At 37.4% G+C, this 12,481-nt stretch overlaps 1 protein-coding gene across 1 annotated transcript in view; it reads right to left on the reverse strand.

Annotated features, from left to right (window-relative positions):
* The window catches only part of LOC145266287 (caspase-3-like), a 396,145-nt gene extending 391,037 nt beyond the window's left edge, over window positions 1-5,108 (reverse strand). Inside the window, exon 1 of the mRNA XM_080121829.1 lies at window positions 4,922-5,108. Coding sequence (XP_079977955.1) covers window positions 4,922-4,979 — 58 coding nt within the window. The 5' untranslated portion in view covers window positions 4,980-5,108. The remainder of the gene's footprint in view (window positions 1-4,921) is intronic.
* Window positions 5,109-12,481: the final 7,373 nt, after the last annotated feature.

Raw genomic sequence — 12,481 nt, forward strand, 5'->3', positions numbered from 1 at the left:
TTTATGAATATTAGGAATAATAGAGGTCCAAGGATAGACCCCTGAGATACTCCCGCATTTATATCATATTGTTTAAATGTATGGCCATCGAGGAAAACCTGGATTTTTCTCTTATCTAAGAAGGATTTAATTATGTTAAGTATTCTTCCAGTGATACCGTATGATTTGATTTTTTTGAAGATCTTCGTGCCATACCCTGTCAAAAGCCTTAGATATATCAAGGGCTACCACTCTACCCTCCCCTGTTTTGTCCAATGAACGGTATATATGTTCAGAAACTACAGTTAAGATATCTGCTGTTGAACGGGCTTGCCTAAATTCATATTGTTTGTCAGTCAGGAGTTTAGCATCTGTAAGGTGCTGGACTAAGGCTTGATTAACTAAGGACTCAAATATTTTGGTAAAAAGTGGGAGGAGGCTAATGGGGCGATAATATTGTGGGTCAGTTCTTTTACCAGAATTCTTGAAGACTGGTACCACAGAGGCGGTTTTCCAGCAGTCGGGAAAACAAGATTCGTTAGTGTGGTATCTGTTCGCAAAGGAAAGTCAGGGAGGGAGTGGTGTACCAGATCCAGTGTGGAGTTTGAGGCAAACCGACTGGCAAGCAGATTAGCCTTGTCAGTTGCCGTGCAAGCAACCTCATGATTGTTTGATAGTGGGGGAATAGTTGACTGCCCATTATTTACTACACTGTTGTAGATTTTCCAAAAATCCCAGGTAATCTATTATCACTACTCCGTCCTGGTCCCAGAAGACTGTGAGCATGACCTTGCCAGCAGACAGCTGCACCCTTGCCTTCTTTGGAGGTGGTGAGTTCAAGTGCTTCCACTGCATTGACTGGGCTTTGGTCTCTGGATCATAGTGATGGACACAGGTTTCATCCTGTGTAATCAGTCTTTTGAAAAACTTTGACTCATCTTCTTGGCACATCTCCAAATTCATCCTCGAGCACTCGACGCATTCTCGCTTCTGGAATGGTGTGAGCAACCTGGGAATCCATCTGGCAGACACCTTATGCATATGCAAATGGGCATGAATGATAGTTTCCACAGACCCTGTACTAATCTTGAGATCTTGGGCTATTTGGCAAATAGTAATGCGCCGATCTTCCAAAATGGCAGCCTCAACTTGATGGACAGATGTCTCATCAATGGCAGAAGGGGGCGACCAGGTCTGAGAGCTGTTTGCACAGACTTCCAGCCATGTTTGAATTCACGATGCCAGCATTTTACAAGGTCATATGATGGGGCATTATCATCATAAGTTTCTTTCATTTCATCAAAAGTCTCCTGTGGTGTGCGTCTTTTCAAATACAAAAACCGGATCACTGCTTGACATTCAACAGGCTCCATTTCACACCTGACTCAGTTCAAACACCTATAAAACAGAAACCACAATTAGTAATTTGCCACATAACCCGTAGAGATATAAATCATTGCACATGCAAAATTTCAGCTAGATCAGACAACTGGAAGTGGGTCAGGGTCATTACTTATTGCACGCCCCTCGTCTCTCCCACTTTGCCATAAGGATTCAGACAGACATGTGCACTGACTTGGAGTCAATATTTGAAACACCGTCCACTTGACTAGAGAATCAAAACTAGAATCAGACGACCAGGCCTTTATGTACTTTAGACTTGTAATGCAACATAGCATTAGCTACTTATATTTTCTCTACCACTCTTCCACGACCCAGGATTGTGCCCTAATCAACCAAGTTTCTGACAGCATAGATACAGCATTTTTCCTTGATACCAGCGCACAAGTAGATGTATTTGGTGACTTTAATGTGAACCATAGTAATTGGCTGGGTTTCTCTACTTACACGAACGCAGTTGGTAGCATCACACATATCTTTATATCTTATTCCCTAACAGACAGTTACATTTCTGACACATTTCCCAGATCAGCAACATCAACAAGCCTCACCTATTTCTGACCACAGTTCCCGATGATTTTGTAACAAATGCCCATAGCCCACTCGGGAATGCTGATCACGCTGTGATAATGGTAGAAATCGCCCTAAATTCTTGATCCAAAGCTGAGGAGCCATTGCTCAAAATGACAATGTATTATAAGAAGGTTGACTGAGAAGCCATCAGAGATCTCATCAGAGATGCCCCATGGGGAAATATCTTTTCTCTTCCTGCTGAACAGTGCACAAATGAGACCACTGAATGGTTCAAAGTGGCAATTGAAGCACATGTTCCCATACGGAAGTTCTATAGCAAACCCCACTCTCCCCAATGGTTTACTTCTACTTGTGCAGCTGCTATTGCTCAGAAGCAGCATGCATACCTCAGATTTATTCAGTACAAACAGACAAAAGTTTATAGAAACTAGAAGTAATTGTAAGAAAGAAATAGCGACAGCTGAAAGAGAATCCACTGAAACCAACAGAAAATGCATCAAAATACAGAAATTAGGAACTCATGATTTCTGGAAAATCTACAACAGTGTAGTAAATAATGGGCAATCAATAATTCCCCCACTGTCCAACAACCATCCAACAATTCATCAACACTATCCAACAATCATGAAGTTGTTTGAGGCAAACCGACTGGCAAACCACTCCCTAACTGATTTTCCTTTGTGGACAGGCACCACACTAGATGATCTGAAAATTACTCCTTCTCAGGTGCATGATATCATAATAAACCTAGACACCTCAAAAGCATGTGGACTTAATCTCATCCCGGCTGTATGATTAAAAAAAGCTCCGCTGAAGTTGCTCCAGTCCTCTCCAAACTTTACAACAAATGCCTTAATGAATCTTGCTTTCCTAATTGCTGGAAAACTGCTTCTGTGGTACCAGTTTACAAGAATTCTGGTGAAAGAACTGACCCATTAAATTATCACCCCCATTAGCCTCCTCCCACTTTACACCAAAATATTTGAGTCAATAATTAACCAAGTTCTAGTCCATCACTTTACAGTTGCTAAACTTCTGACCAACCAACCAACCAACCAACAATATGAATTTAGTCAAGCCCGTTCTACAGCAGATATCCTAACTGTAATGTCTAAACATATATACCATACACTGGACAAAGCCGCTGAGAGTACGGCAGTATCCCTAGATAATATAAGGCTTTTGACAGGGTATGGTACGATGGCCTGCTCAGGAAAATCAGATCATATGATATTACTGGACGAATACTTAACATAATTAAATCCTTCTTAAATAAGAGAAGAATCCAGGTTGTCCTCGACGGTCGTACGTCAAAACAATATGATATAAAAGCAGGTGTATCTCAGGAGTCAATTCTTGGACCTTTATTATTCCTAATATTCATAAATGACCTCCCTGATAAAATTGTTTCTGAGATGGGTATATTTGCTGATGACACCACGCTCTAAACAGGCACGAGACGAAAACGAATGAACACATATCTAAGGCAATAGCAGAAACACTACAGAAAGACTTCCATCTGTAGTGGAATGGGGACAAAAATGGATGGTCATATTCAATGCTTCCAAACCAAGTTTGTTTCCTTCAATAATTACAAGAAACCTTCTCAACCATCAATAGCTATGGCTAAAGATACATTACCTCAAAGTACTTCTTTTAAACTCCTAAGCTTAACATTCACATGCAACATGAGTTAGAACAGATACATCGAGAGCATTTCCAAGGCTGTTGCAATGAAGGTGGGCTCTCTCTACCATGCTAGAAAGTTACATACGCCGGAAAGTATCCTATACCTCTACAAGGCCATCATTCGCCCATGTATGGAGCATTGTTGTCACATTTGGGCTGGTGCCTCTGCTACTAGTCTTTCACTCCTGGATAGGGTTCAAAAGAGAGTCGCCAATCTGGTATGGCCTCAACTGTCATCTAAGCTTCAACCTCGGTCCCATTGACCATTGTTGCATCCCTCTGCCTGTTGTACAAGTATTTTAATGGTGGATGCTCCAACGAACTTCAAGCTCTTTTTCTCCCTCGATGTAAATAGCCCTGGCAAACCCGACAAGCAGCAAAGTCCCACCCCTATACAGTAAAGATCTCTAGATGTAAGAAAGTCTTCTACTTTAATAGTTTCTTCCTTAGAAATGCCAGACTTCAGAATTCCCTTCCGGGTTACTGCTTTCCCAACTGTACTGACATGCAGAAGTTCAAGTGTAATGTGTACAGACATCTTGCAGCTCAACTCCCTACATAGTATCCTTGCAACTTATGTCTTTAATAGTAGCCCCCCCCCACATCAAACAGACATTGTGCCTTTTTTAGGACAAAAATGTTAAGAAAAAAAAAAGGAAGAAGAATATTACGTACTTTACTTAACTGTCATGTCGAAAATAGTAATATATAAAAAAAATTACGAAAATTCATGGAGTAGAACAACTGTTATTGTGTTTTTAGTAAAATAAATAAATAAATAAATAAATAAAGTCTATCGCTATAGACAACAAATATTACCACCATGACACAAGTAATCTAAACTGTTTGTTTCGGAGTTATGTACCTTAATAAGCACATAAGCAAGATATTCTTTTAACTAAAAAATTGTTTAGTTCAATCCTTTAAAATAATTTTATATAAATTAGAAATTATTTAACAAAATAAATAAATAATGTTTATTATTGCACTTTTAGTCATCCGTAGACAAAAACGAAAGTTGGATAACGTTTTAGGAAGAGATCCGGAATTATGTGTTCCGAAGATCTTTTTTTAATTTAATATTCGGGTTTCTTTAATTTTACAAATTAAATAAAAACAAACACAGGAATAATTTTCAATTGTGTACTGATCGTGAAAAATAAAATTGTTTCCATTTTAATTTAAACATTGTTCAAAACAGAAAGAAAAAAAAAATCATTTATTTCCGAAAGAATGAAAGAAGAAGTGAGTTGAGTTCGCGTCAACAAGCCAAAAAGATGGAAATAAATATTTGAAATGAATGAAAAAAATATCTTACCGGACAAAATGGTAAGGCCTGTTGGTCGAATTCCCTTCCCAATAACGTCCGATTCCATTTTAGGTTCTTTTTGATTGTGGAAAATAAGAAATTCTTGGATCTTTCTAACAAGTTTTTTTTTTTTCAGAAATGTGAGTTGTTTTGATTTCGTAAGGAAGTTACAGTCTGCTTTTCAAAGCAATGCATCATGGGAAATAAGCAATTTTTTTTTTAAATTTTAAATGAAAATATTTTTTTATATTTTTATATTTATTTGTCATTGTTTCTAAAACATATTTAGAACTATGTACAATTATTTAAAAAATATTTTTTTAAATTAATTTTTAAAAATTTTGGCATCCGAAAAATTAATGTAATTATTTTTTTCGCTGACTATTTTTATCGCATCACACTTTTTTTTTTTTATTCATTTATTCTTTTTATTCAATTTAGAAAAATAATTATGATGGGCATTTTTTTTTTTTTTTTTTTTTTTTTTGACAATAGGTAACAAAACAAAACAAAAAGAAATGTGATAAAAAAAAGCAAAACAAATAAATGTTACCAAAGGAAAGATGAGTCACTCTTTTATCTACTTGGATAAGTTTTTAGTGTTTTAAGTTAACTTATTGTACAGCGTTTATTTACTTTGAAACAAAAGTAGTGTCGAGTTAGAACTAAATAAATGGCGTTTTGGTATGGCCATTTGGACACTCGATAATTGCTTAAAATTTGAAAATTGAATAAATTACTGGTAGAAATCCATCCAATAAATGTCGCCAATCGTGCAAAAATGTAATGTTTTACCTATATTTAAAGACTTATTTTCTCCAACGAATCAATGTCCTTGCTAGGCGATTTGACCACAAATTGACCAATCAATTTACAAGGCGCATTAATTGCATTTGTCATGGTGTGCCGTCTCACCACTCCCATTTTGTAAACAAAACATGCTGGTTGGCAGAGACAAACACAAAACTTGACACTCCCGGAAATACGCCATGACCGGTTTCAAACAACAAAGAGAAAACACAAAAACTTCATCTTTCATAAACTAAACAGAAACAAAGGACTATTATTTCGAATCTAGATTAAAATAAAAACAGTTAATAAACATTGAAGATACCTTTAACTGTAAGTAATATGTTGTGAAATTAATGATAGTCATTCGTTGTGTAGGGACACCATCACTGGTCGTGGAGCCCATTCTACGAACGATTCTCCATAAAGCTAGCGGCTTTTACAGCAAATCTTCAGTTTAGCTCGGGAGCTAGAAGCACCCTCATCATTATTTGACGAGAGTCAAGTGGACACAGTCGCTGTGGGGACCAGGAGCAGCAACAGCAGTACCCAAGCAGACTTATTGCAGCCGTACTGTCAATCAGCAAACTACGGCGGGATCTACTCAAACAGAATAATGGTGCGCAAGATCATTTCAGCTGCACGCACATTTCCTTCCTACAACCACACAAATTCTGTGGCCATAAAAACTAAAACTCTGCCTTTTCACGCGGACGTCTTCCAAAGCATCTTACATCACAAAGATCTTGTTTTTTTCTGGGATAGCTTCCATACATTTATATCTGATCTACCTCTGCATTCCATGTTTAAAAATGATGTGTCCTCTATAGTATCAGACCTGACCGAATGGACAATTGTAGGCATAGACCAATTCATACCATCTAAAAAATTTCAACAAAAACCTAACAGCCAGCCATGGTTCTCCCCAGAATGTGCTGCTGCCATCGCGCAGAGAAATCATTTTTTCCATAGCTACCAACGTAATAGATGCACTGAGACTAAAGCTGCTTTCAGGAACGCCAGCAACCACTGTAAAAGAGTAATAAAAAATGCAAGAGAGCTATATGCCCAGTCTGTTAAATCCAAAGTAGCTGATCAGCGGTTTGGTTCCCACCAGTTTTGGCAAATAACAAATAGGATCCTGAACAGAAGCGTGCATTCTATCCCAACCATTATCAACGGACCAGAGGTCATCTCCTCAGCTTCAGACAAGGCCAAACTATTTGCAAAGAACTTTGCAGTTAATTCTACCCTATGCGACGAAGGCCATCAACTCCTCATATTTCCTCCTATAACACAGAACATGCTAGGTAACATACAAATATCTGTGCATGAGGTCGCCAAGCTAATCAAGAATCTTGATTCCAGTAAAGCTACTGGCCCTGACAGCATCCCAATTATAGTGTTAAAAAAGCTTCAACCAGAACTTGCTCCCATACTTACAAAACTGTTTAAACATTGTCTTAAGGAGAAGTGCTTTCCAACACCTTGGAAAATCTCATCAGTATGCCCTGCATTTAAGAACTCAGGTGATAAGTCATCTCCCTCTCAGTACAGACCAATAAGTCTCCTGTGTGTCATGAGTAAGTTGCTGGAATCCATATTGAATAGAGAAATAGTCAATCACCTCAACAGAAATAACCTTCTTAGTGACACGCAATATGGTTTCCGTTCTGCAAGATCTACCGCAGATGTGCTAACGGTTATATTTCATAGGATTAGTGAATCTCTTGACAAAGGCTTCCTTTCTAGGGCAATTGCTCTTGACATATCAAAGGCCTTCGATAAGGTATGGCATAAAGGCCTACTTCACAAGATCACCAGCTATGGTATAACTGGAAATATTCTCTCTGTCATTAAATCATTTCTCTCTGATAGGCTCATAAGAGTAGTGGTTGATGGACAAAAATCAGAGGCCTGCAGTATTAATGCTGGAGTCCATCAAGGGTCCATCCTGGGCCCAACTCTTTTTCTGGTCTACATCAATGATCTCCCTAAACACATACTTAAATCATTTGTTGACATCTATGCTGATGACACGACCATCTACAGCAACACATCAAAGGCTGTAAATGACAAAGCTCTCTCTGATTCTCTCTCCTCTGATCTTGAACGAGTGGTTCAGTGGGGGAAGACGTGGCTGGTTACCTTTAATGCATCTAAAACCAAACTCCTATCTTTACATCATCAACGCTCTGATCCCCATCTGGCATCAATTGAAATGGATGGCTCTCATCTAGGAGAAGCCCCATGTTTTGACAAGCTTCTGGGCTTGACCTTCATTCCTGATCTGAAATAGAACACGTACATCAAGTCTGTTGCCAAGGTCGCTGGAAAGATGGTGGGATCCTTCTACCGCTCCAGAAGATATCTCACTACTGATGCAATTCTCTATCTATATAAAAGCCAAGTACGTTCAAGGATGGAATACTGCTGCCATATCTGGGCAGGAGCTGCTAAAAACAGCCTATCCTGCCTTGACAGAGTACAAAATAGACTTCGTGGCTTAGTGGGGATGCCCTTTTCTCTTCCCTGCAACCTCTCTCCCACAGAAGAAACGTTGCAAGCCTATCTTTGTTTTATCGTTATTTCCATGGCAGGTGCTGTCTGAACTCCAATCTCTGGTCCCCTCTCGCCAATATTTTACAAAAAACACCCGTCTAGCTGAATCCACTGTCAAAAACTTTCCCCACTCTTTATCTATGCCTAAATCAAAACGTAGATTCCATGAACAAAGCTTCTTTCTTAGAACTGCACGCCTGTGGAACTCTGTTCACTCTGGCTGCTTCCCTCCTGACTTCAACTTGGATGTCTTCAAATCCAACGTAAACAAATTCCTGATGAACCGCCTCCTTATGTAAATACTCTAAATATCCACACTAACGTACTGTACTTACAATAACCCTTATACCTGAGTGGCTTCCGGGCCTTGATAAGTGGTGATCACCCTGTAAAAAAAAAAAAAAAAAAATCCAATCGGATTACGAAGAAAACAAATTTAAAAAAATTTTTCCAACAGTGTTCCTGGAGCAGGTCTGAAATCCATAAAAAGGGCATTTTGCACTAAAACCAATCAGTTGACCCCAGCCAGCATGCTGTAAACATCAACATCGATTCTGTCCACAAGACGTTAAACTTGTGTGCACCCATCATTTGATTCTCGACGTGGAGATGAACTTTTTACCCTTTTCTTATTCTTTGCTAAAGTAAGCAATTGACTTTTATGTTGTTTAAGTATTTCTGAAAAAGACTGCTTATTTCTAACCTAGAACTTTTACTTTTTTCTACTTCATTTCATTTTATTACCTCAGTTGCAGGAAGAGACTCTCAATTAAGAAGAAACTTTCTGGTCTTCTCTTTTCACTTATTTACGATTTGGAGAAAATAAATTTTGTATAAAATTTATTTCCGCCTCAATCATTTTTGTTTGATTCTTCAACACCATTTTACACATTTTTATTTTTATTTTTTTGAGTTTGCGGGACTAACATTGATACCCATCATCCCACAACAGTCTTTTGGGCACTGCTGCTGCTACACAACGAATGACTATAATTGATTTCAGAGAATTCCATCATACCTGAAATTCCTGAAGAAAGCTCAGTATCTGAGGGCAGACATATGGATGAAACTGCAGACACTTTGGCAATGGTGAAAAACCCGCAATACCTCCCACTCGTTGGTCGGGAAGTATTCGTAGACCACCCATAAAATTGAAAGATTGTTTGTAATCCCAAGTAAGATTGAAGGAATGCAATATATTGAGGCATAGTTATCTCCCTTAGCCCACTTATTCTAACAGGATTAATCATGGCTCTTTAAACCAACATGAAACCTACTTCCTGTTTATAGAAAAAGAGTGTGGAGCGGCCATGTCTTAACGACAGCTTGTTTGAACAAACTATTTTATTCCAAAGAAAATTTGTATGTTACTACTGATAAAATCAAAAAATTTAAAGTTTCTGAATTTTTTAGATGAGTATTGATTATTTGTACTGTAGAAGACTAGGATATAAATACCCTAAGCTCGCTACAAGAAAAAATAATGAAACGAATTGAATGAAGGAAACAAAGAACTCAAATGCTGGAATAAAATAAACATGTTGTTTATTTTCCGTTGAGAAATGAAAGTCTTGGGTGTACACGTGTTCATTCAGCCGTTGACGACTACGCGCGTGGAAGGAAAGGGGAATGCAATAGAGAAACGCGAAGTGGCAAGCCGGCCTGTAGAAAAAGAGGGTTAAGCTCAGTAGAGAGTCGTGCACATGTCTGTTTTGATGGACCAAAACGAAGGGGAGATAGAGTGAGAAAGTCAATCCAGGTTATAGAGATAGAAAGCATATAAAGTGTACTTACTGTTTGTTGGCTTTTTGTCCCACATAATAGCAAGTGGTGTGAGGTACGCGCGTGCACGTGCCTGCCGAAACGGCGGTTACTGGTGCGCCGACCAACCACCTCGGAAGGCAGGTTGGAAAAGGGAGAAGCTGCTTATTGCTCTTGCTTTTATAGGTGTTTCCGTTGGTCTTTTGCGCATGTGTGGATTTCCTTTGAAAGGGGAAGTGACGTTGTCCATGCGTGCGTGTATGTGAGTACATGTGTGTACGTTAGTGTGTGTGTATATACATGTGAATGTGAGTGTATGTACACGAACGTGAATATATGTACGTGTGTGGACGTGGGCGCGTATGTTTGTGTGCGTGTATGTATATGACAAGTAATATAGCTTGAAATGTGAACGCGTGTTTTTGTGTGAGACTAGAAAAGGCTCGCGCAGTACTTTATCCACTGTGCCACTGACCCATGGCATAGTAGTGAATAAAGTACTTGGTAAATCTTCTATACTCCTATAAATTTTTTTTGTGTGTTGATATTCATATTAAAAATCCTTTTTACTATTTATTTAAAAAGAAAGCACAACATATGGAGCATGAAATTGCATTCATCTGCAAAAGATGTAACTAATTTGCATATTCTTTTAAACATTCATTTTAATTAATTATGGGATGACCGTCTTTAGTAAACTATTACGTGTAATTATAGTCATGCAGATATTCAACATGATTTATACTTGCGTAATATTTGCATAAAGAGGTTATAGTAAACACGAACCTCTTTTGATATATATTTATGTATGCATATATATATTTGTTTAAAAATTTTGCCTACCAAACTCCTCTGTCAGTTTTTGGTCTACAGACATGAAACTTAATATCTAGAGTATTCGAACCCATACAAAACTTTATATTTGGGTTTTAGCTGGAGAAAATCTGTTCAAAAATATAAAAATTATAAAAATAAAATTTGCCTGGTAATGGTCAAACTGTTACATGATAAGGGCTGTCCCCTTTTCATGTAAGTATAAAAATAGAGAGATTTAGTTAAAATGAACATGAAATAGCATAGACGAAATTCGAACCTCGTAATTTAGGTTTAGAAATAGATTACGTGTGAGAATTAGAAAATGGAATGTAAAACAAACGATTGTTAGCTTAGAGATAAAATAGTTTCAAGAAAAGAATGTGCACTGTCAATTTTGTTATGAAAATTCAATTGAAAGAATGCAGCTACAAGATAATTTAATAAACATATTTTTAACATATTGGAAATATAGGTTACTGAGAATATAGGTTAAAATTCCTTTTGTAAACAAAGGAAAAAGTTTTGGACACGCATGTCCAGAACACGTGAAAGAAGGCACATGTTTTAACATGTGTATGACGTCATGGAAAAATGGGAAGTTCTAGATATAGTTAGAAAACTTTAGAGTTAAGGGAGGAGAAACTGGGGGAGAGAGGGAGAGAGAGTCTGAGGATTTGAACGTCTAGAAGCGAGACGGTCACTTGTGAAACTTTGAATGAAGCTTTGAATTCTTGATGATGAAAACCACAGCCAGTCGTGAGAAGAAATAAACCCATCATGTGTTTTTATAAACATCATCTTTGTGTTGTTATTCTACCAAAAATGTAAAGTGAAAATTGTATTATATGTCTATATATCTGTGTTATAAAATGTCTTAACATACACATCTTACATACACGTCTCGACATCTCATATCTACACTAAGACTGTCTGAACACTATCTCCTCACTCAAAGAGCTTCCATCTACACATTCTAAGAATGAACATTTTGATATATATGAATCGTTATAAATGAACAATCTCTCTCACAACATCCCCCTTACAACACATCTCTCTTCTAAGACTGTGCTTTTAATAAGACTCTCAACAACAACATCCCTGCCACCAACATCTCTCTAAGACTCACACTATTAATAACAACAAGAACAAGAATAATAATGATGAAAAACCCCTATATAACAAAACAACAACATTACGAATATGCATGCATAACATAAAAGCTATTGATTCATGTTTTAATTTTTAGCCTTGCAGCAAACATGTTTTCATAGCTCAGGCATTAATGTCAAAGGAAAAAGTAAATCGTAAGCTAAACGTTTTGGTTTCAATTCTCAATGGTGGCATACAAGTTATTTTTATTTTTTAAATCATAACTATCTATTAGATCCAATATAATCTATAATATAAACTTCACCTGTCTGTTTAAATGTATGTATGTATGTATGTATGTATGTATGTATGTATGTATGTTTTATGTCTGCCTAAAACTTTTGACAGAGGTGACGGGTTCTCACAGAATTAATATCGTTTTGAAGCTCAACCCTTCAGACAATAAATATCGACAAATTGGCTAAAAACATAAATTCCTTCACCCTCAATTGGGCACTTTTCTACAGGAAGGGGTCACTTTTATCGCTGATA

This window comes from Euprymna scolopes, chromosome 41, assembly GCF_053919585.1.
Source record: "Euprymna scolopes isolate OS-2025 chromosome 41, ASM5391958v1, whole genome shotgun sequence".
NCBI classification, from domain to species: domain Eukaryota; kingdom Metazoa; phylum Mollusca; class Cephalopoda; order Sepiida; family Sepiolidae; genus Euprymna; species Euprymna scolopes.